The 24,572-nt window shown below is 30.7% G+C and overlaps 1 protein-coding gene across 2 annotated transcripts in view; it reads right to left on the bottom strand.

Annotated features, from left to right (window-relative positions):
- LOC126777188 (putative transcription factor SOX-15) overlaps positions 1-23,085 on the bottom strand; it is a 118,173-nt gene extending 95,088 nt beyond the window's left edge. Inside the window, exons 1-2 of one of the 2 annotated variants that reach the window (XM_050500156.1) lie at positions 22,770-23,085; positions 4,024-4,243 (exon numbers count right to left, since the gene is read on the bottom strand). In XM_050500156.1, the coding sequence (XP_050356113.1) occupies positions 4,024-4,100 (77 nt within the window). In that variant the 5' untranslated portion in view covers positions 4,101-4,243; positions 22,770-23,085. Of the gene's footprint in view, positions 1-4,023; positions 4,244-14,846; positions 15,170-22,769 lie in introns of those variants that run through there. The other variant, XM_050500155.1, reaches the window with a different exon arrangement.
- Between the last annotated feature and the right edge of the window lie 1,487 nt (positions 23,086-24,572).

Raw genomic sequence — 24,572 nt, 5'->3', positions numbered from 1 at the left:
TCCACCTGGTTGAACTCCGTTCCCCTGTATACTATCATAAGGCTAGCAATACAAATTGTTTTTTTCACCTATTCTATAGGATACTATAATCCATGCAAAGTTACCTACATCACGCTACTTCAAATCGATTATCCGACTCACGCAGGTTGTTCATTTGTCTCCTGCCCACCACGAGATAAAAATTCGGTGCTGTTTGTACAGAACGAAACCCACTATCTTCGATTAAGTTATACACGCGTTCTAATTACTCCTCCTTACTCCTGAATTGTTTGTCTTTTATATCGATAAAATAGAGCACGACTACGACGATTGGCTTGAAGGTGTTCCATAACATAGTTTGACGATAAAAGTTAAATATATTATAAGTAATGATAAGGTATCATTTCTTATCTTGTGTATGTAAGATCCATATTCTCAGATCAGATTTCTAAAAAAAGAAAAGTGGCAAAAGAGTTGGTGATGCCCAAGTCTAATGTTTTCCTATGTCTTATAACAAATGTCCTTAAATTTTTTTCGCTTTAATATTCAAAAATTTTTGGCACCCTGTGGAACGTTATTATCCCATTTGAGAACCTTAGCTCAATACCGCTAAAGTTGTCCAGGCCAAAGTTTTAGAAGAATGGACTTCTATTATACGTCTAACTACATATTTAAATTTGGAAGTTAATTTTAAAACATAATTAATAGAGTGATGTAATCTACATGTTTTAATAGACATTTCTGCAATTTCCGTCACCGATGTCAATGGTCTTTGAAGTGTAAACTATAATGCTTAAACACGTTTAGAAAAAGCAACTCAAACTTTATGGCAGACAAAACGCATTCCGTACGCTGGCAATTGGAATAGTTTTCGGTTTTTTTCATCTCATTTTAGGCCCGGCAGGCATCCTAACGGTATTCACCAGGAGACATAACTCCGGACGGACCGCGAACACAACTTTTTATATTATTTTTACGTTGACCTCACTTCGTCGCGTTCGATTTTCGAATGTTAACTTTTTAATCGAAGTTTTATATGCGCTTACTTCAAGCAAATATTTAAACTAAAAAGAGGTTGTATTTATTTAACTCTTTATTGTAAGCTACATTAAACAATTAAAAAAAAGCCAAAAGAAGGAAATACATAAATATATGCAGCACAAAGGGGGCCTTATCGCTTACAACCAATTTCTACCAGACCAGGTGTTAAGTAAATTAAAAAAATATTGGATACTAATAATATCGCTTTGTATTTTGAATATCATTTGATATATTTAAAGCGTGAGGCCAAGTGAAGATATCAAGTAATTGCAAAAATTTGTATTCGAATGCCAAGCTATATATTTATTTATATAAAATCAAATTATCACAAGCTGAAGCAATTTAACAGATGCAGATATATAATTAACATTATGTTGAATAATATAGGATCCTTATCATTACACAAAAAGATCAGACATTGCAGAGGTCATGGAATAAATAAATCTAAAAATATACTTTATAAATCATTTCATATCATCATAATTTGGATGCTACAAAAAAAATTACGTATTAGAAAGCAATCAAAACTAGTCAAGATTACTTTGTTAATTAGGTATGTCAAACAGACTTTATAATGACCTTTATCGTCAGAAACGGAATTAAGACAAAAAGTATCCTGGCAACTCTAATTGCGTGCAACGCCGGCCAAAATTAAAAAGAAAAGTCGCACAGCAAGAATCCCGCCTATTTTTAAAAATGGAACCCGACGATGATTCGCCTAATTAATAAACCAATCACGTACAGTCGAGACGCGGCGTCGAGGCGCGGCGGACGTGCGGGCGCGGGGGATGAACGCTCGGAAATTCGAATACTATATTTTTTCTGCACTCGAAGCATCATGATGATACTTGTAATTGGCTTAACGGCCAGCGACAATGAATTTAGAATTTAATTAATTACCGACCATTAATAATATCTTACCGTATCTAAGCTAGAAACTAACTCGACAAAAAGTTACTCTATGGTATTAAATAAATCATTAAAAGATACCAGCGTGCGCCTGATCGTAATCTATTTTACAAATGCACCAATTAAGATGTTTTCAGTACACAAAACTTGCAATTAAAGTGGTCGTTAATCGTAACATATCAATCAAAATCAAAACATAGACAATATTAATAACGCTCTTATAATTGAATCCACGTGAATGATTCCCACAGGTTACAACAAAAAAATACCTTTCAATGTTGACACCGAAAAATTATATGAAAAAACCTCTGGTTTGGTTTCTTAGAAAAAAAACATCATTTATCAAATAAATGCATTCCCGGTTATGTCCTTGCTCAGCGTGACTGCAAAAACTAGTTGAATAATAAATGCTTCGGTTGGCAGCACTGGGTCCCGAGGAAGGCCGAAGCGACGCGAAAGACGGCGAAGATTAGCGAGCGCGCGCTTTTTGCTTGCATCAATCGATGCGCTCGCGCATTCGCACGATGAATTATTCAAAAATTGACATGAAATGGCGTATGGTTCTTTTTTTAAAATGAAAGGTGCCCGATTGAGGACTGTAACCGCCTGACGAATTCATTGGTCAACGGCTTTTTACGTTCCGTAATTGCTGTGGGTTTATTTACTTGAAATCGCGAAATTAATTGATACATTTGCATTGCTGAATAAATTTCGTGACCTTTAAATAAGTGTTTATGTGTCTGAGCTCATTTTGCACCAACCATGGACGGCAGTTGGTTATAAAATTTATTTACTGTCAAACCGCAAATAAAACCCCACGAACGATTTAAATCTCAAAGGCACAATTATTGCTTTTTGATGTTACTATATTAAGAGGAACTATTATTATAATACGATAACTTGTTATAGAATATTTAATGACAAGCTTTTAAAAATCTTTATATACAAAAAAATCTTACAAAAATAGAATAAAGTATTGTAATCCTCCAAGAAAAGTATGATCAGATATTAACAAAGATAAACTATTTTTAGAACTTTAAGCGTTTAACAATCAGTTTGTCAATCTCTGACGAATATTAATTTAGCAATAAATATCATAACTGTACAAATTATTGACTTGAATAAAACCTTTCAAAAATATTTCATCGAGTAATTAACTTATTGTACGTACAATGTTTTGCAGACTTCAAATATTTCGCAAATTACTTTATTGCAGCAAAAAACACATGCCGGATGTAAGACAGAATTTCAAACAATTAATAAAATACCAAAAGAATTATTAATACTTGACAATTTAAGACTAAAAACTCATATTTTCGTGTATCAGGAATCGCAAAATGGAAATGACTAGCCTCAAGAAAATCACTCAGTAATAAGTAACTTAAGCTAATTTTAAAATAACTTTACCATTTTTATATTAAAAGTTAAGTTTGACGGTGGAATAATTGATTGATAACCAACCTAGGTTGGTCTGTGCAAGATACTACTCATATATATAAAACATAGTTCTAGTAACACTTGGTCTCTGCAGCCGCGTTTAAAAATAAACAAATCGATTAGAATCGATTATCTAACTCGAAACAATTTTCACTATCCGAATTATAGATGTTACATAAAAAGTCGATTAATTAATTCGCATAATGCTGTTAATGACGGATCGAATCCGGTCACAATTTCCAAGTATAAGTAATCATTCGAATTCTGCATCGATTGAACAAAAGTTCTTGCCTGCGCTTTTTCGTAATGTCTTCATTCGACCGTACGGTACTGCATGTCGGTTATGGATATGATGTCTTTACATGGAGTTTGTTGAAAAACAAAGCATTTGATCAATTAATAATATGATATGTGAAAGCAGCTAGCGTTTTTTTGTGGACGACGGTCATTATAATTTAGGTTGTCTTAATTAGGTCCATGTCAAGATTTGGATGTCTGATGGTATGTATTGCTTGTTAATTTATACATATTTGTATATGTCTATGTATATTAAGTTATATAGATACAGTAGTTTATCAGGATTATAATTATGAAAATATTACAAAACCGTCTCTAATAAATAAGCTACGTTAAATAATACAATATATATATACTCACTTGTAAGAAGAAAAAGGCATATTGCCGTCCATGGGCTGATCTTCTATTGTACCTGTCGTCAGCATGAGTGTATTCATTCGTTATTTATTCACGATTTTATCGACTATCGATATTTTTGTCAATTGCACATCACTAGTTCAACAGTCCGCTGCGTCTGAGTGACGCGACACCACATTATGTACGTCACATCACTAGAGTTCTTTTTGTCCTTGTCTCATACCTGCAATAAAAAATACAGCTGTAATAAATATTCAAAGTAAATAAGTTTGACAAAATAAAATGTCGGGTCATATACATGGAGTCAAGGGCAATAAACGAAAATAATTATTACGGCTGCTAATTATGTAAATATTTATATGTTATAATATATAAATTTTAACTTCGCTTAAAGTATTTTTTTTTTGGTTTATTTCCCTGATTTAAATCAAAATCAAGAAATTTGTACATAACAAATGACAATATAACTTATAATTAAAAAAATCATAAACATGTTGTCTAAAACATTAACTCCTTTGCAATGTTGAATATATATTCTTTGAACCTTCTAGAAAGATTTAATGTTTTATAAGATCCTTTGTTATATAATATGCAAAAATTAAATTCGATCAAAGACTAAATTATGACAAGATATGTCTTGACCAGAGACTAGATATGAGGCTAGAGATATTGAAGGCGTTCTAAAAATGAATTATGTTCTAAGTACATTAACTGCCGCTAAGCCTTAATCCCCAAAATACTCGTGTTACAAAATACAGCTTCTTCAATAATCTAATACATCTGGTATTGAACCGGCATCAGATCTGAGATAGCACGGCCTGTTTGTACGGGAACCGGCCGAACGGCCATATTGAATCTGATTGACAGCTGTCAATGTTGGCGGCACTGCGACGCGTCGCCGCGCCTTCACGTTACAAGAGGCACCACTAATTTCATTTGTAAAAATAACGTTCTTTATTCAAAAAGTAAGAATAAGTTTTAATTTTCGTTAGTATTTTATTAAAAAGCAGAGTTCGTTGGTTGTACTTTTTTATTTAATTCTTATTGTTTATTTGATAAATAAAAGTAGTATTAAGTTGTTTTACATCTTATAAATTTAACACACACGGAAAACCTCCAAATAATTCATTATTTCTGCTCTCATAATAAATGCCGATTTACGATCGAGTGACGTCATCAAAACGTGTGTCCACTTATGTGACATTAAACACCTAACTACATCTTGACATATACAACATAGACCAATAGATTTTCGACCTTATTCGCTGACACATAAAGTATTTATTTGTAAACATTTTTACTTACCTATATGCAAAATCATCATTTATCGAGTAAACGATTATGACGCTTACCTACATAGGTAATTTATTATATTGGAAATATAAAACATAAGCATTATTTTTATGACTATCGCTAGCGAAAAGTCCTAACAATATAGTTTTTAAATTTTAATCTAATACCTAAACATTAATAAAAAAAATTGCTTGATTAAAATACGAATTATTTTCGTACACAAATTATTTTTTATTGTTGACCAGTCCAAATAATCGTGTAGCCAGATCATAAAAAGGTGTAAGATTTAATTATTAGTTTTTATTCCGTGTCGGCCTTATATTATTACATCTTTGCCTTTTGCACTAAATTAAACCAAAAACCAAATACAAAGTAACGAAAAGTGATCGACTCTGGTCATTGACAGCTTATAATTAGTTAATTGTCAATTTGTCAGTCATCACTTACTTCCCATAGTATCTAAGCTGTTTATATTCTCTGTCGCAATTTTTATTATATAAGTTTTTTTATTTTAGTCAATGTCATTTTTTTTATCAAAATACAAAAAATAATTTCTTACTGAAAATATTTCTTACATTTTTTTTCTCTTGTGCACGTGCTTAGATGTAAATATAAAATATAGAATAGCTTCTAAGGTCTTTCATTATAAATAGGATGGTAGACTGGCATATGATAGTAAATGGTCACCATCACACATATACGCCACCAACCTTGGGAATTGGGACTTTATTGGGACTGGGATGTTATGCTCCTTGTGCCTGTAGTTAAACTGTCTTACTCACACTTCAAACCAGAACACAACACATGTATTGCTTTTGGTGGTAGAATATGTGATAAGTGGGTTATAACCAGATGGAATTGTACGAAGCTTTACCCCCAAGATGTAATGTATAATGGTTAGAGCACGTGACTCTATTATAAAATTATTGATTAATTTCACATTATTATTATGATGAAGAAAAACAACTTGAAAATTGCATATGTGGGTAATATTCTGCCATGCATGACCAACCTGCAGTGAAGCTGCGTGATGGAAATGGCTTATAAACCTTTTAATATACATTTGCTTAATGCTAAATAGTAACCTACCATACAACCTACTATATATTAAAAAGTTCTAGATTGTCTATAGTTTCAACTTAATATCTTTGATTAAAAGGGTACGTTTGAGTATGCTCTATGCCGGACACCTCTGTCATAATTAACACATAAATAGTGAATTGATAGATAAATAAAACAATGGAAAACTAATGATAATGAAACCTAAGCCTTACAATGTATTATTAGATATTATAGAACTTTTCATCATACTTAATTACTTATATAATAGAATCTTTTTTTTTATCTGTGTAATAATAACAGATTTACATTTTCAATGTGATTTTAGCGCGAGGAACACTCATTCAATAGACGGTTTATTTTTTGAGGTTTATTGACGATGGTGGTTTTGATACACACACATCACACACATTGATCACAGTTGTTCCACAAAAAATATATTTTTTTTAAATATGCAAGTTATTATAATTATTAATTAATTCAATAATTGTTCTCTATTGCGTTTTCATTCTCTTAATAATAACAAAATGATCACATTGATTTAATTCCATGAGAATAAAATTAACTCTTACTAAAATGTGTTTTTTATTCATACAAGTAAAGTCACTCTACACACACAGACATTATTCAATTCATCATCATTTAATTTAATGAATTATGACTAGTTATGGTCAATCTAACTTTAAAAATGTATTAAATCTTAAACAATGCAATATCTTTACTTTTATCTAATTTGTTGACATTTAAAAATGATGTTAACCGCTACATCACTTCGAACTCTTATATTTCACTTTCGGTTTCCATAATATAACATCGATACTATCTCGTGGTTATCGACAATCTCTGTCACAGCACTAGACAGCTTCCATCGATAAAAATCTAGTCGATCCGACAGAACACCGGTAGTCGGACAGAATGCCAATTAACTTATCTGTTGTATATATTTTCTAATAAAGAACAACTAGCACATTAAAACTGACATTTCATTTTCTAAAAAATAGAACACAATTTAATACTTATACATAGCAATAATATAAAATTAATAATTTTCTTTATTTCTAAAACAGATAATACTATAATATTATGTAATATTTTATATAAACACCTTATTTTTTTAAACACTTAGCTAGATTAATGATATGTCGCTGAAAGCAGAAGTAACTTTACAAAAGAAAATATTCAAGTAGCAATATATAATACACCGTTTTATCGATGTTAAAGTATCAACGAAAATAAGTATCTAACCTTATATTGATAGTGTGAGATACTTTTTCGATAGACTAATTATTTTTTGCTCACGGTTTCTTTTTCTTAAAGAACCATTTCATTAGAACCGTTTTTATTAAAAATGAAAGTAATAAGTTAGGATGTTCTTGTATTGAATGTATTTATAACATAATCATATTAATATAACTTTGAACGTGTATAGCTTCGGAACGTACGTTCAATTAAAACACGAGAAATGTTATGATTATCGCACAGAGCTAATAAAAAACACGATCGTGATATAGGAAGTGATCGTGTCGTGTTGAATAACTCTTTCACATGACTTTTACTTACTAAATGTAATATATAAAATAAAATTACATATAATTAACATAAAGTCTAAGTACATACGAATCAAAATTGTATGGTTGTACAAATCATGTCATGAATAGTAGCAAGAATGCTAGCAACATTTCCTCTTTCAATCGCAATTCCGATTCTCTGAGCCGAAAATTAATCATCCATTGTCATTACTCAAGGCAATGATGATTTGGTCGTGTATTATACAGTTATCTTTCGACAATAATATAATAAGGCATTATTGTTATTCTAAATTACGAAAAAACACTATTATCAATTAGAAGACTTAATTAAATGTTTATAAATAAAAATGAGAACAAATTAGGTACTAAACGAGACTGCTGAATTCAAGAACACTTCAACTATTATCCCCGTAAATGGCAACACCGATTATCTGGATGACATACCTACGTGTCATAATGTCAAAAGGGAGGATGTTTAAACTATTAGAAATTATAATCTTAGTTTAATCATTTTATACATAATAGAGATCAGAATGTAATAATATGATATTATTCGATTTTGTGCCTTTTAATGCTTACCAAGACCGTAGATAAACATTTGAATTCATTTTATAACTTAGAAATATATAATTAAATATTTTTAATACATATGCGTTAATACCTAACAATTCCAAACATTGTAATTTTCCATGAAATAAAAAATACATTATTTAAAATTGAAATATTCAAATACATACATAGCGCTAATGTTATTATAATATATATTTTAATTAAATTTAAATTGATTTTGTTATAATTTTCTTGATAAAATATGCATAAAGTTATTTAATAAGCTTATATTAACATACAATAATATTTTTTTCTTGTAGGTATAAAATACGAAGGCGAACGTTCAGATGGGCCACCTGATGGTACCATCGCCCATAGATTGGCGCTGTAAGAAATATTAACCATTCCTTAAACCGTAAATGTCCCACCAACCTTGGAAACCAAGATGCGATCCCTTGTGCTTGTAGTTACACTGACTCACTCACCCTTCAAACCGGAACACAATAATACTAAGTATTGCTGTTTGCTGGTTGAATATGTTAGGATAAGATTGATAAGGAGAAGGTTTGGAGCTTTTTCCATCATTTTTTTTTTTTATAGAATAGGAAGGTGGACGAGCATATGGGCCACCTGATGGTAAGTGGTCACCAAACGCCCTTAGACATTGGCATTGTAAGAAATGTCAACCATCGCTTATAGCCAATGCGCCACCAACCTTGGGAACTAAGATTTTATGTCCCTTGTGCCTGTAATTACACTGGCTCACTCACCCTTCAAACCGGAACACAACAATATCAAGTATTGCTGTTTTGCGGTAGAATATCTGATGAGTGGGTGGTACCTACCCAGACGGGCTTGCACAAAGCCCTACCACCTGTACTCATGTCGGACAGAATGCTACATATACATATCATGCTACACCAATACTGTTTGGTGGTTGAAGGCATAACCAAATTTTCACGAGCCCAATCAATTTCATTCAATTACGTTTAAAATAAATCATATTATAATCAATGACTCTTGGTAAGACAATTTTAGAACATTTTGTGAATACATAACTATATCTGTAATTTGAGTTTTATGAGTAGTCTTATGTACGTAGTATTTTTTATAGGAATAGGAAGGCGGACGAGCATATGAACCACCTGATGGTAAGTGGTCACCAACGCCCATAGCCATTGGCATTGTCTGAAATGTTAACCATCGCTTACATCACCAATGCGCCACCAACCTTGGGAACTAAGATGTTATGTCCCTTGTGCCTGTACAAGGCACTGGCTCACTAACCCTTCAAACCGGAACACAACAATACCAAGTACTGCTGTTTTGCGATGGAATATCTGATGAGTGGGTGGTACCTACCCAGACAAGCTTGCACAAATATCTACCACCAGTACACAAAGCTCTACCACCAGTAAAGTGTGTATTTATAAAGTAGTGTATTTATATCACATTGCTGGGCAAATGGTTAGTCTGTTTGGGCGCCTCCAACAAGCAGCTTCCGGGTGGGCTTCTAGATTCGTCACATTCATGACGTATTTCGTAATTTGTATTGTGAACAGCTAACAATTTTTTTTATAATTTAAATTAAAAAAATTAATTTAAATCTATATTTTATGTAAATTGTTATTGTATTTTTTTAATTAGTTATAATACAAAAATATAAATTTTATTTAAAAAAAACGTAACAGAATAATTTACGTAGTTATTTCTTCATGTTACAGAACCACGGTTGGATTTATATTAAATCGTAAGAAAATTACCCGCTAACCAATGTTATCTTTTATTTAATATAAATATACAAAGTGATTCAGAAACTGGGGGTTTTATGCAAAAACTTAAAAACAACGCGTTTCATCCTTAACAATAACATTTATTCTTCTCCGATATCACTTTGTCATATTAATTATTTACAAAGAACTTCAGCCCCATTTTTATATGTATATTATACATATGTATTTGGATATAGTTTAATTAATATTAATTGTTGGACATTTTTAAACCGTCTGGAAAATGGGGTCACGTGATAGATCAATATATAGTTCCAATGAACTATGGGGAATATTAACTATCCCTTACATTGTCAATGCGCCCCCAACCTTATACATATGGGTATTGTTTTAAGGCTATAATGGACTGCCTTTTCTTTATTCTTTAACATTGAACGCCACTCGTATAGACAATAGATTCCATGGTTATCATTGGAGTAGTTGACGTTATACTACTCATTATTCCGCTTTCGATTACTAGAGCTTCGAGCCTCATACCATAAATTATTAGACAATTACATAATAATTATTTAAAATCTTGTTTTTTGACTTCTTGTAATAACACAAATATTTAAATTTTTAATCTTTTAAAAAATATTTAATGTAGGTGAAATACGGCTCTATTTATACGTTCTCAATACCGAAATGCTTATTGAACTTCTTAGTTCTTCGTTTAATTATCTTTAATTCCCATATGGTCACAATTTCCATAATGAATGAAAATCACTAAATGGATGAAGGTTAAACATATAGGCATTGTAACCTCTCATTACTTATCTAAAACTAGTCTTTTTAAAAAGCAGAAGTATTGGGTTACACTATATATAACTTAAAAGATCTAAGTCTCGGGGTCTAACGGGTCAATGTGTATGGGGTGACCGCTCCGCAATCTCAGACGGTACATTTGCCCGTCCATCCACCAAAAAATTAAAAGAATATCTGCAAAAACGCTCGCAAATTTGGGAGCTAGTGAAATCAACTCAAAGGAAAGTCTGTAATTGCACTGGCATAGACAGAAAACATAGTTATTGTATAGTTAGCTAGTATCCGTCAGCGGCTTAGCCAGGGTGTGAGAGGAGGGAGAGCTGTTAGGTACTGTATTATTTTGTACCTCTGACAACGTGTATGCAAAACTTCATAATGATCGATTAAGTAGTTAAGATGTGAAAACGTAACATAAAAACACACTTTCGTATTTATAATATTAATCAGGATGACTGAGACCAAACGCAGGAACATAGTTAAAGTATAAAAAAATATTACTTGTATACAAAATCCTAGACCTAGATTACTATGGTAATGATTTCTATAGGTCAATCAATTATCCCAACGTTTCTATACTTTTTCGAATTCAGAGGATGTTACTTTAAAGTTACTTATAATATTCATACATTCTTCTCTTGTAGAATAGTTTCAGTACTTGGATGAATAAGTTTAAATAAAGTAGAGTTCTATTATTAAATCTGAAACGATTTCTATAACTCATAGTTTCACGTCTAAATCTATATAATTGTGTCTGTTTAAGCTTTCACGGCTAAGTCACTAAATTTACTATAGGGTAAGTCACTATATGGTAATTTTAGTATAAACTGTTAATTTGTTTTAAAAATTTAATTAGTTACTACCTTTTGTTTCTGTTTTTGTTTTTTGTTCATTATTTAAATATTTTTATTTTCTGTTTTTATTTTATTTTTAATTTGTATATTTTGTAATTGTGTTTGTGAATGGTGTGTTCTCCTGTAATTGGTTGTGCATAGTTAGTTTTAAGTTAATATAAAAAAGTGATTTGAATATGTGTTATGTACAACTATTGGAGATCCCAATAAATAAATAAATTTGATTTTGATGAAATTTGGTATGAAGTTTAAGCTCCATTATAATACTTGTAAGGTTTCCTCAACACACAGGCGAGGACGCGGACGAAAAGTAAGTGCTTTACAATAGTAAAGGTTTCCCTTATACATTGAAACTAGAATCTCGGTAATTATAAATTTTGTATAGTTCTCTCTAATGATGACGTCACAGTCGCTTAAGATTGAATGGAGGCATCATATCAAAATATTCGTCACGGCAAACAACTATTAACAGAGATTAATTGGCAGATAACTAAGGTAAGATATCAGTGGAGCAAGTAAGACCAAACGTAACTTGATGTAGAGTTAAATCGTTTAATATAAAAAGGTAATATGTGACATTAAAATAATAACAATATTTAAAGAATACATGCATTTGAATAGGGTAACATCGTAAGTCTCGAGTATCGAATTTGTTTTGGAATAGTATATAAACTTCTTAGAATGAGGAAATTTAACAAAAAACTTAAAAAAAAAAACGCTATTAACATAGACAAGCTAACATAGACAAGCTAATCCTCAGTCATTCTAATCGTTCTAAATTCAAATGTATTTTATTTAAATTCACCTAAATCGTGATTAAGACATGGAAATAAGTCGAGCCACATAGATTAGACAGCGACGTTTTTTTTATTATTATATAAAACTGAAAAGTTTGTTTGTTAGAACGCGCTAGTCTCAGGAATTATCAATCCGCTTCGAAAAAAATATTTTATTATAAAAAAGCCCATTTATTGAGAAAGTATATTACAATGAGATATGTATATAGCATCACGCAACGATTCACGGAGGTAGAGTAATATTTAACGCGAGAAAAACAGCATAGAGGAGGACAGAATCCTACTAATCTATTACGATTACGATACGTCCCAACCAACGTACGAACCAAACCGATATGATGTTAACATATACTGTTATGACAAAACCAAACTTAAATTTTAACTTTTATTCAAATAGTCTATAAAATTAAAGCGATTTATCGATTGCGATAATTCGTTAGTAGAATTGGATCCAGATTGTTTGAAATGTAACTGCAAAAACGCTCTCTAAACACAAAATGTTGAACCTATTTAAGCTGTTACGTCTTCGAGATGAAAATTAGATGATTATTTTAATAACAATACAATTGACGTATAGAGGCGAGATAGAGCAGCGGGTGAAACGGATTTTAACCGATGGTCGCCGGTTCAAATTCTAGCTAGCAAAATTGATATTATTTATTTTTGTTTAACAAATTACTCGACAGAAAAGCTATCCTGGAAAATGATTATATATTGAACTTTTTATATATATAAATGCAAATAACGGTTTCACCATTCTATCTATCTAGACTTACAATAGAGCATTTATGGTATCAATATTTAGATATTAAAAAACTACTTTTATTAACGAAAACGAGAAAATGTTTTTTCCAAGAATTAAAATACCGATAACAGCTATGGTCGTTTATCGTTTGGAAGAACAAAAATTGTGTAATTTTTGACCGTTCATATTGTACCTACAGAAAATATCTTTTGTCTTATTCTGGAGGTAGGCCGTCGGTATTAATTGCTATCAAAATAATATGATCTGCGTTATTCTAATAAGAATTACAATAGATTACAACATTGTTAGCTTAATATGTAATACAAAGCTTGAATAATGGAATTGTTTTATGGTTTTAAGTAAAAACAAAAATCGTAAAGAAATTAATCATATTAATATACCTCTAAACTATATTATTTGAAAGTTTTGTTATTGGAAGGGAGAGATCAAAACATTATGACCGGTGAAATCCGGATCGGAGTATTCGATTGGCATGTTAAAATATATTTATATTATGTCAAATGAAAACGAATTACATAACCTTAATTCAAAATAGTATGTACGTGTATATTATTAAAAATTTACAAAAAGAGGTATGTTATTCAGCTAACTAGTACTAAAAACGGTTATATTTTAATGAGAATACATCGTTCATATATACGTTGCAAAATATGTAGCATTACATTTTTTTTATTTTAGATTCTTTTTTTTTAATAAATTGACAGTAACAAATTGTTTTTGAAATATTGTTTAAAAATTGATTGTAAAATTTATTGAATTAAGTCTAGCTGCACATTATCTTATTCTAAAGTATTACTTATTTAATAAGGTTGTATTGTTTTATTTTTAAGCTTAAATGAAAATCCAGAGATTGCTTAATTATAATTAACTATTTATTGTCAGAATTTAAGCTGTCGTGAAAATTTAATTACAATATTTTTAATTTTTACTTGACTTAAGCTCAACGTTATAGGGTTTATCTTCTGCGCTTGTACGAGTATATTAGTTATAAATATAAGCAATGACAATATATTTTAAATTAAAAAGTACATAATATTTTGGAAATTAAAGAATATAATACAAAATTATTATTTTATAAAACCACTAAATAAATAAAAATAATAATATTTTGTTCAATAAATATCTTTTACATCTTTATCAGACAAAGTCAAATTTTAAATATAATTCTAAAAATTTTCATTACGAGTTTGTTCAACCATCCATTTTCCTATAAATATTCAAATTAAGGTCGAAAGGTTGAATTTGTTTGCTACGTGTATTTAAACTAACCGTAATATAAATTTCGTTAAAATATTTAAAAGATATATAATATTTAAAAAAAAATAAATATTTAAAATATATATATATATCGAATATTTAACATCGATTTTAAAAATATAAGTTTTAATGTCGAAAATTTAACAATTATTTTTATTATATCAAAATATATATAATTAATAAATACGTACCAGTGAAATTTTAATATGATATCTTCAAAATTGTTCTTTTCTTAACACGGCACTTTGTATAGCTAATACAAGTAAATTCATACACGCAATATATAAACTAGTACGTACATCCAGAACGGTTCTGAACTTTAACCGCAACTTGTCACATCAACTTTACATTACACATTGTTATAAAATTCACGATAAAAAAAAAATTACACTTTTGTCACTTTTCACTAAGTTTTCGAACGTCAATGTTTAAGCTGTGTGTGAAGTGTCAGAGTTTTCGATGGGAGTACGAAGTTTAAATTACGAATAAGGAACGGTGTATCACTTCGCGTCGGCGGGTGTGCACGATAGACTGGAGGCGCACGCGCACCTCAGAACGGGCGATCGCTGGATCCAGGTGCGCTTAACATTTTTAACGAGAGTCAGTCATGTGTACGATCGGATGTGAACATTTAATTTTATCATTTGCAAAAAAAAAAACTTCTTATTTAATTTTTATATTTTACAAAAATGATATTTATTGAACATAGTTTTTTGTATTTAAGTTTTTTTTTTAATTCTATTATTAATAATAAGTGGAAAAGTAACGTTGGCACGATGGAAAATCTATTTTATTGAAGAAATAATATTCATGACGAAAGTTCCACCAGCAACAGTTGACAACCTCTGACAAAACCTGTTGAGTCAACAAATGTATGCATCAAGCTTCTTGGGGATACAATCGAAATATAGCCGTCTCTTTTCCACTTCATAAATATTGCTATACCTAAAAGAGTATGACTCTATTGGTGCAGGTTATTAAGCACTGATCATTTTGTGCTATTACCTGTCTAGTACAACTTAAGTACGACAATATGAAATAAATAAATTTTAAGTCCTAAGTCTTAAGCGATAAGTGTGAATTTCAAACAAATTTATCTTAAGAAGAAAAATTTTAAGTTACGAGATAGTTAGAGTTTCGTTTATTTTGTTTACAAAATTAAAGACAAAATAAATACGTATAAAAATAGAATTATCAAGATAGAGTATTACTTCTTTATTATTTAAAAAAATACTTAAAGAATAATTTTGTTGTAAGACAATTTTGGCACGAGATGCGTAGGCGCAACCGGACAGTGGTTACGTTTCATTAGCTGTGAAACTGCATCTTATGGTCCTATCTCTTTCTTTCATCGAACATGCTGCTGCGTTAGAGCGAGACGATCTGATGTTTACATCTTTATGGACCAAAATGTAGACGTGGCGTATTCGGGCTCATCCCATGGCGATCGGCCAATTTTCGTAGGTAGGAGGAAATGCTACAAGTTTTACATAGCTGCCTTGGTTTTTTATTTTATTTATCGTTGAAGTCCAAGTTCGAAGTATCAGTTTATTTTTGAGTTTTTCCGTACATTGAGTTGTTATTAATTTTATATTTAATATGCTAATTATCTCGTTTTAAAAGATATAAATATATAAAATTCTTTGTTATTATTATTTTTTATTTATTTGAATATTTTTAGAACATATTTTTTGGATAATGTATGTACCTAAATAAAATATAAATATATACTGTCAAGTTACATAGATCATAGACATTGGCATTGTAAAAATTGTTAACCATACCAACTAACCATCGCTTACATCGCCAATGCGCCACCAACCTTGTGAACTAAGATGCGATCCCTTGTGCTTGTAGTTACACTGACTCACTCACCCTTCAAACCGGAACACAATAATACTAAGTATTGCTGTTTGCTGGTTGAATATGTTAGGATAAGATTGATAAGGAGAAGGTTTGGAGCTTTTTCCATCATTTTTTTTTTTTATAGAATAGGAAGGATGGGCCACCTGATGGTAAGTGGTCACCAAACGCCCTTAGACATTGGCATTGTAAGAAATGTCAACCATCGCTTATAGCCAATGCGCCACCAACCTTGGGAACTAAGATTTTATGTCCCTTGTGCCTGTAATTACACTCACTCACCCTTCAAACCGGAACACAACAATATCAAGTATTGCTGTTTTGCGGTAGAATATCTGATGAGTGGGTGGTACCTACCCAGACGGGCTTGCACAAAGCCCTACCACCTGTACTCATGTCGGACAGAATGCTACATATACATATCATGCTACACCAATACTGTTTGGTGGTTGAAGGCATAACCAAATTTTCACGAGCCCAATCAATTTCATTCAATTACGTTTAAAATAAATCATATTATAATCAATGACTCTTGGTAAGACAATTTTAGAACATTTTGTGAATACATAACTATATCTGTAATTTGAGTTTTATGAGTAGTCTTAACTTAAAGCCGAGATGGCCCAGTGGTAAGAACGCGTGAATCTTAACCGATGATCGTGGGTTCAAACCCGGGCAAGCACCACTGAATTTTCATGTGCTTAATTTGTGATTATAATTCATCTCGTGCTTTACGGTGAAGGAAAACATCATGAGGAAACCTGCATGTGTCTAATTTCACTGAAATTCTGCCACATGTGAATTCTACCAACCCGCATTGGAGCAGCGTGGTGGAATAAGCTCCAAACCTTCTCCTCAAAAAGAGGAGAGGAGGCCTTTAGCCCAGCAGTGGGACATTCACAGGCTGTTACGGTTACGGAGTAGTCTTATGTACGTAGTATTTTTTATAGGAATAGGAAGGCGGACGAGCATATGAACCACCTGATGGTAAGTGGTCACCAACGCCCATAGCCATTGGCATTGTCTGAAATGTTAACCATCGCTTACATCACCAATGCGCCACCAACCTTGGGAACTAAGATGTTATATCCCTTGTGCCTGTACAAGGCACTGGCTCACTAACCCTTCAAACCGGAACACAACAATACCAAGTACTGCTGTTTTGCGATGGAATATCTGATGAGTGGGTGGTACATACCCAGACAAGCTTGCACAACCACCACCAGTACACAAAGCTCTACCACCAGTAAAGTGTGTATTTATATTTATGTATTTATAAAGTAGTGTATTTATATCACATTGCTGGGCAAATGGTTAGTCTGCTTGGGCGCCTCCAACAAGCAGCTTCCGGGTGGGCTTCTAGATTCGTCACATTCATGACGTATTTCGTAATTTGTATTGTGAACAGCTAACAATTTTTTTTATAATTTAAATTAAAAAAATTAATTTAAATCTATATTTTATGTAAATTGTTATTGTATTTTTTTAATTAGTTATAACACAAAAATATAAATTTTATTTAAAAAAAACGTAACAGAATAATTTACGTAGTTATTTCTTCATGTTACAGAACCACGGTTGGATTTATATTAAATCGTAAGAAAATTACCCGCTAACCAATGTTATCTTTTATTTAATATAAATATACAAAGTGATTCAGAAACTGGGGGTTTTATGCAAAAACTTAAAAACAACGCGTTTCATCCTTAACAATAACATTTATTCTTCTCCGATATCACTTTGTCATATTAATTATTTACAAAGAACTTCAGCCCCATTTTTATATGTATATTATACATATGTATTTGGATATAGTTTCATTAATATTAATTGTTGGACATTTTTAAACCGTCTGGAAAATGGGGTCACGTGATAGATCAATATATAGTTCCAATGAACTATGGGGAATATTAACTATCCCTTACATTGTCAATGCGCCCCCAACCTTATACATATGGGTATTGTTTTAAGGCTATAATGGACTGCCTTTTCTTTATTCTTTAACATTGAACGCCACTCGTATAGACAATAGATTCCATGGTTATCATTGGAGTAGTTGACGTTATACTACTCATTATTCCGCTTTCGATTACTAGAGCTTCGAGCCTCATACCATAAATTATTAGACAATTACAGAATAATTATTTAAAATCTTCTTTTTTGACTTCTTGTAATAACACAAATATTTAAATTTTTAATCTTTTCAAAAATATTTAAAGTAGGTGAAATACGGCTCTATTTATACGTTCTCAATACCGAAATGCTTATTGAACTTCTTAGTTCTTCGTTTAATTATCTTTAATTCCCATATGGTCACAATGACCATAATGAATGAAAATCACTAAATGGATGAAGGTTAAACATATAGGCATTGTAACCTCTCATTACTTATCTAAAACTAGTCTTTTTAAAAAGCAGAAGTATTGGGTTACACTATATATAACTTAAAAGATCTAAGTCTCGGGGTCTAACGGGTCAATGTGTATGGGGTGACCGCTCCGCAATCTCAGACGGTACATTTGCCCGTCCATCCACCAAAAAATTAAAAGAATATCTGCAAAAACGCTCGCAAATTTGGGAGCTAGTGAAATCAACTCAAAGGAAAGTCTGTAATTGCACTGGCATAGACAGAAAACATAGTTATTGTATAGTTAGCTAGTATCCGTCAGCGGCTTAGCCAGGGTGTGAGAGGAGGGAGAGCTGTTAGGTACTGTATTATTTTGTACCTCTGACAACGTGTATGCAAAACTTCATAATGATCGATTAAGTAGTTAAGATGTGAAAACGTAACATAAAAACACACTTTCGTATTTATAATATTAATCAGGATGACTGAGACCAAACGCAGGAACATAGTTAAAGTATAAAAAAATATTACTTGTATACAAAATCCTAGACCTAGATTACTATGGTAATGATTTCTATAGGTCAATCAATTATCCCAACGTTTCTATACTTTTTCGAATTCAGAGGATGTTACTTTAAAGTTACTTATAATATTCATACATTCTTCTCTTGTAGAATAGTTTCAGTACTTGGATGAATAAGTTTAAATAAAGTAGAGTTCTATTATTAAATCTGAAACGATTTCTATAACTCATAGTTTCACGTCTAAATCTATACTATAAATGCGAAAATAATTGTGTCTGTTTAAGCTTTCACGGCTAAGTCACTAAATTTACTATAGGGTAAGTCACTATATGGTAATTTTAGTATAAACTGTTAATTTGTTTTAAAAATTTAATTAGTTACTACCTTTTGTTTCTGTTTTTGTTTTTTGTTCATTATTTAAATATTTTTATTTTCTGTTTTTATTTTATTTTTAATTTGTATATTTTGTAATTGTGTTTGTGAATGGTGTGTTCTCCTGTAATTGGTTGTGCATAGTTAGTTTTAAGTTAATATAAAAAAGTGATTTGAATGTGTGTTATGTACAACTATTGGAGATCCCAATAAATAAATAAATTTGATTTTGATGAAATTTGGTATGAAGTTTAAGCTCCATTATAATACTTGTAAGGTTTCCTCAACACACAGGCGAGGACGCGGACGAAAAGTAAGTGCTTTACAATAGTAAAGGTTTCCCTTATACATTGAAACTAGAATCTCGTTAATTATAAATTTTGTATAGTTCTCTCTAATGATGACGTCACAGTCGCTTAAGATTGAATGGAGGCATCATATCAAAATATTCGTCACGGCAAACAACTATTAACAGAGATTAATTGGCAGATAACTAAGGTAAGATATCAGTGGAGCAAGTAAGACCAAACGTAACTTGATGTAGAGTTAAATCGTTTAATATAAAAAGGTAATATGTGACATTAAAATAATAACAATATTTAAAGAATACATGCATTTGAATAGGGTAACATCGTAAGTCTCGAGTATCGAATTTGTTTTGGAATAGTATATAAACTTCTTAGAATGAGGAAATTTAACAAAAAACTTAAAAAAAAAACGCTATTAACATAGACAAGCTAACATAGACAAGCTAATCCTCAGTCATTCTAATCGTTCTAAATTCAAATGTATTTTATTTAAATTCACCTAAATCGTGATTAAGACATGTAAATAAGTCGAGCCACATAGATTAGACAGCGACGTTTTTTTATTATTATATAAAACTGAAAAGTTTGTTTGTTAGAACGCGCTAGTCTCAGGAATTATCAATTCGCTTCGAAAAAAATATTTTATTATAAAAAAGCCCATTTATTGAGAAAGTATATTACAATGAGATATGTATATAGCATCACGCAACGATTCACGGAGGTAGAGTAATATTTAACGCGAGAAAAACAGCATAGAGGAGGACAGAATCCTACTAATCTATTACGATTACGATACGTCCCAACCAACGTACGAACCAAACCGATATGATGTTAACATATACTGTTATGACAAAACCAAACTTAAATTTTAACTTTTATTCAAATAGTCTATAAAATTAAAGCGATTTATCGATTGCGATAATTAGTTAGTAGAATTGGATCCAGATCGTTTGAAATGTAACTGCAAAAACGCTCTCTAAACACAAAATGTTGAACCTATTTAAGCTGTTACGTCGAGATGAAAATTAGATGATTATTTTAATAACAATACAATTGACGTATAGAGGCGAGATAGAGCAGCGGATGAAACGGATTTTAACCGATGGTCGCCGGTTCAAATTCTAGCTAGCAAAATTGATATTATTTATTTTTGTTTAACAAATTACTCGACAGAAAAGCTATCCTGGAAAATGATTATATATTGAACTTTTTATATATATAAATGCAAATAACGGTTTCACCATTCTATCTATCTAGACTTACAATAGAGCATTTATGGTATCAATATTTAGATATTAAAAAACTACTTTTATTAACGAAAACGAGAAAATGTTTTTTCCAAGAATTAAAATACCGATAACAGCTATGGTCGTTTATCGTTTGGAAGAACAAAAATTGTGTAATTTTTGACCGTTCATATTGTACCTACAGAAAATATCTTTTGTCTTATTCTGGAGGTAGGCCGTCGGTATTAATTGCTATCAAAATAATATGATCTGCGTTATTCTAATAAGAATTACAATAGATTACAACATTGTTAGCTTAATATGTAATACAAAGCTTGAATAATGGAATTGTTTTATGGTTTTAAGTAAAAACAAAAATCGTAAAGAAATTAATCATATTAATATACCTCTAAACTATATTATTTGAATGTTTTGTTATTGGAAGGGAGAGATCAAAACATTATGACCGGTGAAATCCGGATCGGAGTATTCGATTGGCATGTTAAAATATATTTATATTATGTCAAATGAAAACGAATTACATAACCTTAATTCAAAATAGTATGTACGTGTATATTATTAAAAATTTACAAAAAGAGGTATGTTATTCAGCTAACTAGTACTAAAAACGGTTATATTTTAATGAGAATACATCGTTCATATATACGTTGCAAAATATGTAGCATTACATTTTTTTTATTTTAGATTCTTTTTTTTTAATAAATTGCCAGTAACAAATTGTTTTTGAAATATTGTTTAAAAATTGATTGTAAAATTTATTGAATTAAGTCTAGCTGCACATTATCTTATTCTAAAGTATTACTTATTTAATAAGGTTGTATTGTTTTATTTTTAAGCTTAAATGAAAATCCAGAGATTGCTTAATTATAATTAACTATTTATTGTCAGAATTTAAGCTGTCGTGAAAATTTAATTACAATATTTTTAATTTTTACTTGACTTAAGCTCAACGTTATAGGGTTTATCTTCTGCGTTTGTACGAGTATATTAGTTATAAATATAAGCAATGACAATATATTTTAAATTAAAAAGTACATAATATTTTGGAAATTAAAGAATATAATACAAAATTATTATTTTATAAAACCACTAAATAAATAAAAATAATAATATTTTGTTCAATAAATATCTTTTACATCTTTATCAGACAAAGTCAAATTTTAAATATAATTCTAAAAATTTTCATTACGAGTTTGTTCAACCATCCATTTTCCTATAAATATTCAAATTAAGGTCGAAAGGTTGAATTTGTTTGCTACGTGTATTTAAACTAACCGTAATATAAATTTCGTTAAAATATTTAAAAGATATATAATATTAAAAAAAAATAAATATTTAAAATATATATATATATCGAATATTTAACATCGATTTTAAAAATATAAGTTTTAATGTCGAAAATTTAACAATTATTTTTATTATATCAAAATATATATAATTAATAAATACGTACCAGTGAAATTTTAATATGATATCTTCAAAATTGTTCTTTTCTTAACACGGCACTTTGTATAGCTAATACAAGTAAATTCATACACGCAATATATAAACTAGTACGTACATCCAGAACGGTTCTGAACTTTAACCGCAACTTGTCACATCAACTTTACATTACACATTGTTATAAAATTCACGATAAAAAAAAAATTACACTTTTGTCACTTTTCACTAAGTTTTCGAACGTCAATGTTTAAGATGTGTGTGAAGTGTCAGAGTTTTCGATGGGAGTACGAAGTTTAAATTACGAATAAGGAACGGTGTATCACTTCGCGTCGGCGGGTGTGCACGATAGACTGGAGGCGCACGCGCACCTCAGAACGGGCGATCGCTGGATCCAGGTGCGCTTAACATTTTTAACGAGAGTCAGTCATGTGTACGATCGGATGTGAACATTTAATTTTATCATTTGCAAAAAAAAAACTTCTTATTTAATTTTTATATTTTACAAAAATGATATTTATTGAACATAGTTTTTTGTATTTAAGTTTTTTTTTTAATTCTATTATTAATAATAAGTGGAAAAGTAACGTTGGCACGATGGAAAATCTATTTTATTGAAGAAATAATATTCTTGACGAAAGTTCCACCAGCAACAGTTGACAACCTCTGACAAAACCTGTTGAGTCAACAAATGTATGCATCAAGCTTCTTGGGGATACAATCGAAATATAGCCGTCTCTTTTCCACTTCATAAATATTGCTATACCTAAAAGAGTATGACTCTATTGGTGCAGGTTATTAAGCACTGATCATTTTGTACTATTACCTGTCTAGTACAACTTAAGTACGACAATATGAAATAAATAAATTTTAAGTCCAAAGTCTTAAGCGATAAGTGTGAATTTCAAACAAATTTATCTTAAGAAGAAAAATTTTAAGTTACGAGATAGTTAGAGTTTCGTTTATTTTGTTTACAAAATTAAAGACAAAATAAATACGTATAAAAATAGAATTATCAAGATAGAGTATTACTTCTTTATTATTTAAAAAAATACTTAAAGAATAATTTTGTTGTAAGACAATTTTGGCACGAGATGCGTAGGCGCAACCGGACAGTGGTTACGTTTCATTAGCTGTGAAACTGCATCTTATGGTCCTATCTCTTTCTTTCATCGAACATGCTGCTGCGTTAGAGCGAGACGATCTGATGTTTACATCTTTATGGACCAAAATGTAGACGTGGCGTATTCGGGCTCATCCCATGGCGATCGGCCAATTTTCGTAGGTAGGAGGAAATGCTACAAGTTTTACATAGCTGCCTTGGTTTTTTATTTTATTTATCGTTGAAGTCCAAGTTCGAAGTATCAGTTTATTTTTGAGTTTTTCCGTACATTGAGTTGTTATTAATTTTATATTTAATATGCTAATTATCTCGTTTTAAAAGATATAAATATATAAAATTCTTTGTTATTATTATTTTTTATTTATTTGAATATTTTTAGAACATATTTTTTGGATAATGTATGTACCTAAATAAAATATAAATATATACTGTCAAGTTACATAGATCATAGACATTGGCATTGTAAAAATTGTTAACCATACCAACTAACCATCGCTTACATCGCCAATGCGCCACCAACCTTGTGAACTAAGATGTTATGTCCCTTGTGCCTGTAATTACACTGACTCATTCTCTCTTCAAATCGGAACACAACAATTTCAAGTACTGCTGTTTTGCGGTAGAATATCTGAAGAGGGGGTGGTACCTACCCAGACGAGCTTGCACAAACAAGCTCTGGCTCTACCACCAGTA

Source organism: Nymphalis io, chromosome 22 (assembly GCF_905147045.1).
Source record: "Nymphalis io chromosome 22, ilAglIoxx1.1, whole genome shotgun sequence".
NCBI classification, from domain to species: Eukaryota; Metazoa; Arthropoda; class Insecta; order Lepidoptera; family Nymphalidae; genus Nymphalis; species Nymphalis io.
This window is presented reverse-complemented; position numbering and strand designations above follow the sequence as displayed.